Source organism: Anser brachyrhynchus, assembly GCF_964034855.1.
Source record: "Anser brachyrhynchus genome assembly, chromosome: W".
In the NCBI taxonomy this organism is placed as follows: domain Eukaryota; kingdom Metazoa; phylum Chordata; class Aves; order Anseriformes; family Anatidae; genus Anser; species Anser brachyrhynchus.
Window position 1 is genome coordinate 14,811,082 of NC_137704.1, and position 4,729 is coordinate 14,815,810.

Here is a 4,729-nt window from a genome sequence, read left to right on the forward strand (position 1 = left end):
CTTCCCTCCGCGGAGCCGCCCAGCCCGTTTTCGGGCGCCCACTTCCTCCCTCCCGGTCGGATCCCTCCGCGCCCCGAGGGCACGCGACCTCCCTGAGCGCCGATAAGCACCGGGTCGACGGGAGCGGAGCCGCCGAGAGGGCGGGGACAAGGGAAGAGGGCAGGCGAGGCAGCCAATCGAGGCGCGGGAGCGGTCGGCGGCGATCTGTCGGCCCAATGAGCGCCGCGGAGGGCCGGGCCGAGTGCGGGAAGGGAGGGGGCGTTGTACCGAGCGGGCGCCGTCATGGCCGACGGGATCGTTAGGGCGCAGGCCGCCTGGCCCGGCGGCGGCGCTGCCGCTGCAGCCGCTTTCGGAGAGGTCGCCTGCAAGGGCAAGGAGGTCCCCGCCAACGTTCTCCGTGAGGATGAGCGGTCGTGGGCGAGGAGGTAGCCGCGGCGTCGTCGTGCGAGTCTTCTCTTTCCTTCCTTCCCTCGGCCGCTCGCAGGCCCTCTGAAACGAGGGCCCGTCGCGGGTCCCGGGAGTGCGGCAGGGCGGGTGGTGGCCTTGCTGCGGGAGGGAGGGAGGGACGGACGGACGGACGGACGGTCGGTCGGTCGGTCGGGGTCTCTCCGGCTCGTGGCGCTCTCTACTGCAGCGCCTCTAAAACCCCGCGCTTCTTCGGTGCGCGTCCCGCCTGCCCCCGGGGTGCCACGGCGCGTACTGGGTCGCCGGCGCAGTCGGTCTCCTTGGGGGTTCGGACTGCCTGCGTATAGGCAGCGAGCATCGCAGTAGTGACCGTAATCAGTCATTTCTGCGTAGCAGAAACGCAGGTCTTGATGCGCCTCGTGACAGCGTTCTAGAGACGCCCCGGCTCGGCCGTGCTAGGCTTTGGTTATGGCACCACCCCCACCGCGCACGCGAGCGCACGCTCTCTCCAAAGTGGCTTGTGAAAGGGAAGAATTGCAGCTTTTCCTAGCTTTCTTAAACATCTAGAAGCCAGTCAATCCCGCAGGCTGCTGGTCCTCACTTGAGGCGGGGGGGGAACTTAGAACTGCTTTTGGAGTGTAGTTGGCTATAGCGAATGGTCTTGAATTTGCTTAGCTCGCTGTACCGAAGGCCTGTTTCACAGTTGAGCGATGTTATAGGGGGGAGAAGTGTGAGGAAGGCTCGTAATTCTCGATTGTCGCGCAGTGAAAGGCGATGGTGAGTAAGAAGTGCAAAGCATCTGTGGAATCGAGTCTTATCGGCGCTGTTTCAGTCGCATCTAAAATAAATAAAACTGCCGGAAGTCGCTAATCTGAAGTACTCGGCTGTCTCGTTGCCCCCGTCACCTTGCGTGCTGGATCCTGCTTCTGGTGCCGTATGCAGTTTCGGTCTGCTGGTGATTTGGGGAGTTCCCTCGCAATTAGTTGCGAGTCGATGGTTTCCTACAGATCGGTGGTATTCGTGTTTCGCAGGTGATACCTTGGCCTCGGTCTGGAGGTGTCTGACGTAGAGCCGGCCGTAACGGGCTAACTTGGAATGTTCTTTCCCCTGAGTACGTGGCGTTATCGAGGACGGAGAGTTTATACAGCCTCAGCCGGATTACTCCGGGTTCTTTGAAGATGCCTTCCTACCTCTGGCCGAGGCAATATTTGGACATAACTGAAGGACAGTTAGCAATTGTTTGCCGCTTGTGTGTTTTGCGTGTAGAAGGTAGAGAACTTTGCCTATTCAAAGATCGCTTAAGAAGAATCGCTGTTTTGTCGTGCGCGTTTGGGGTACCTGATAATCTGCTTCGGTAGGACGAGTTCGGTGGGGCATAGTGATTTGCTTAAGCTGTTGCCTTTCTCTGAAGCTGACTGCGTTGTAACTGTTTACTCTTCCTCCAGCGCCTTGCGTTCCGTGATAGTTCGCCTCAGGCTCCAGTGTTTTTTCCTAGTCCTTCCTGAGAAGGCAGTTGTCCGGTTATGTGAAGCAGAAGATTCTGGCGGACCCGTGAGTACTGTGGGAGCTTTCTTTTCGCTAGGCTGGCTGTACCTGTAACTAGTTTGTAACTTCCTAGACTCTTTCCCGTCCCCTCTTTTCCTCTGGATGTTGCGGAGGGGCGCACAGTAGGCTATTTTGGGTTTTCCGATGCTGTAGTCTTTTGCCTCTAGCTTGTAATGGAGTTGAGCTTTTTGACTAAGAGCGGCGATATAAAGCGATGCTGGTCTCCGGCTACGCGCTTGTAGTGCAAAAAGCAGTGTTGTTCCGAAGTACGGTCTGATGCCCGTTTTCACGGTTTCCAGACAGCGGCGGTGGTACTTTGACTATGCAGAAGAGGGCTTGGGGTTTGGGCAGGTCAGAGGCGAGGAAAGGGAAAGCTGGTTGAGCGGCGCTGGGTGTTTGTTTCGCTGTTAGCTATGCAAGTCAAGTTCCAAGGCTTTGTGAGGCCACGCAAAAGAAAAGGCACCGTGAAGCTTTTATTTTCCGCCAGAGCGGCTTACGTTGCCCGAAGCTATGACGGGGGCTTTAACCCCCGAGACAAATTTAGCTTCTGTGACTGTTTTGTAGTCTGTTCCTGTCTAGAGGGTAATTCAAAGAGCAGCGGTTGAATCGTGAAGGATTAGCTAACCGTGTTCTGTGGATGGTTCTCCGCTCGCGTTCGTTCTGTGCGTCGTGGCACGTTATGTTAGGTAACGTTATTTCCTTTTTCCAGCTTCTTGGGCGTGTAATGGTTGTTGGCAAGAAGTGTGCTGCTAACCTGGACCTGACCAATGGATTCCGGATGGCTGTGAATGCCCACCCTCGGGCCCTTCGGGCTGTCGTGTACATCTACGTATTCTGGGTGGCGGTCAGTTGGGCCGGCCTCCTGGCTAAGGTTTTTGCACCGCAGGCGTCACTGCACGCGTACGGGTCGCCGCCGAGTAGGTTTCATATGTTGCCCGTCAATCTAGCCCCTGTTGATGTATGATTTTTTTTTTTTTTTTTTTCCTGGACGGCTGTCTATGGAGGGTAATAAAGAGCTTTGAGCAGCACTTGCACAATAAAGATGGAGCATGGGGATATGACCTCTGTCTTGTGTGTCTTGCCGATGGAAATAGTTCTGCAAGTTAAAAGAATGTTTCGGTCTGTTGACAGTGTCGTGTAGATGGTGGTTTGCCCAGTCATTTGAAACGCGAAGATAGAAGCGCTCGGCGGTCCTGTGGGTCTCCATCTCCCTAAGACGATCTAGGATGTGCTGTGTGTTTGAGGCCTTGCTATCTTCCCCCTGCTCCCAAATAAAAGGGCGTGCTTTTATTGCGAAACAGCCGCATCGAGGACTGGCAGATGTAGAACCAGAGAAGAATAAGGTTGGAAGAAAGCTTCCAGGCATCGTCTGTTGTCTGCCCCTGTCCCGAGGAGGCAGAATAAACTCTACCCGGTGTGATTTCTGACAGGTGCTTGTCAGCCTGTTCTTGACTACCGTAGGAGTTTTGCTACCGCTTTCTTTTCAGTCGTGGGTTTCGCAACTTCGAGAAGTAATTTCTCCCACAGACGCTTTTCAAAGCGTAGAAGGCTCTGGGATGCTTGAGTCGGCTTCTGAACGTTCAAGACTCGGCTGCCGTTCCCTTTATTTTTTTGTATGTATTTTTAGAGTCTTCTTTTTTTCTAAACGAAGTCCGTTGTTCAGGAACTAGAAGAAGGATTAGCTAAAGGCACCATAAGGCGTTTAAATGCGATCACCTCTCGTGCTTTGTTAGACCTCTGGCTTTGCTGTGCTCCTTGTTTAATTGCGGTTACGTTCAAGGCTTACTGGAGCGTGGGAGCGTTAAAATGCTATTAAATATTTTTAGTGTTTGAAACTTGCTAATGAAATGATTTTTGTGACTCCGTTCCTCACAAAGAAACTCGATTCCTTAGCAGGAGGAATGATCTTTGTTACTGGATCTGTTTGCGGGGTTAACGATTGCAGCTGTGAATGACTAAAGTCTTTTGAAGAAGCTGAATGATAAAAACCAAACCGAAACAAGAAACAGCCCTTGTTCTACTCGAAGTAATATAGAATTTGCCGTTTGCGGGGTCAGATGAAAATAGTTGTGGAAGTCAACTACTTGGGGGGGGGGAGGGGAGGGGAGGGGAGGGGTGGGTGGAGGTGGAGATGCTGTTGCACTTTCAGGGAAAGCTTCTTAAATTGGCACTTGATCAACTGTTCTGTTTCTGTATTTGTCCTTGGTCTCTTTCATTGGTCTGTTTTGTTGACGTAGAAGATGGAACTGCTCAAAGAAACCTGTGCAAATGGACCTTGAGTAAGTATTTACGTGTTCAACTGTTCCCCAGTCGGTCTAGCTAATGCTATCAGCGCTTGTAGTCTTTCACAAAAGGTGTTTAATTCCTGAGAAAGTAGAGGAGGAAGACGATTGGTAATCTCTTTGCTTAATAGGCACTGTTAGACAACCGTAGAAGGCGAAGAAATTTGCCCCCGAGGCACCAATTTGACCCTTCCTTTAGCCTGTACGCTTTCAAAGAGCATATCATAGAACCATAGAATGGCCTGGGTTGAAAAGCACCTTAAAGATCATCTAGTTTCAACCCCCCTGCTCTGGGCAGCGTTGCCAACCGCTAGAGCAGGCTGCCCAGAGCCGCGTCCAGCCTGGCCTTGAATGCCTCCAGGGATGGGGCATCCAGAACCTCTCTGGGCAACCCGTTCCAGTGCCTCACCGCCCTCTGAGTGAAAAACTTTCTCCTAATATCTAAGCTAAATCTCCCCTGTCTTAGTTTAAAACCATTCCCCCTTGTCCTATCGCTA

At 52.9% G+C, this 4,729-nt stretch overlaps 1 protein-coding gene across 1 annotated transcript; it reads left to right on the forward strand.

Moving 5' to 3' along the window:
• The first annotated feature begins 240 nt into the window (after positions 1–240).
• Positions 241–3,785, forward strand: LOC308184810 (adenosine 5'-monophosphoramidase HINT1-like). The gene is made up of 4 exons (XM_080572388.1): positions 241–425; positions 1,851–1,956; positions 2,660–2,867; positions 3,082–3,785. Exons 1-4 carry the CDS (start codon positions 283–285, stop codon positions 3,126–3,128), a joined length of 504 nt encoding a protein of 167 aa, XP_080428514.1. The 5' UTR covers positions 241–282; the 3' UTR covers positions 3,129–3,785.
• Positions 3,786–4,729: the final 944 nt, after the last annotated feature.

Bases quoted from the DNA above. Each gene is read 5' to 3' on its own strand.
- LOC308184810 (XM_080572388.1), top strand. From the start codon at position 283: ATGGCCGACGGGATCGTTAGGGCGCAGGCCGCCTGGCCCGGCGGCGGC. The intron at 1,957-2,659 runs GTGAGTACTGTG...TCCTTTTTCCAG, and splicing joins CAGAAGATTCTGGCGGACCC to CTTCTTGGGCGTGTAATGGT. The intron at 2,868-3,081 runs GTAGGTTTCATA...GTCTGTTGACAG, and splicing joins CGCGTACGGGTCGCCGCCGA to TGTCGTGTAGATGGTGGTTT.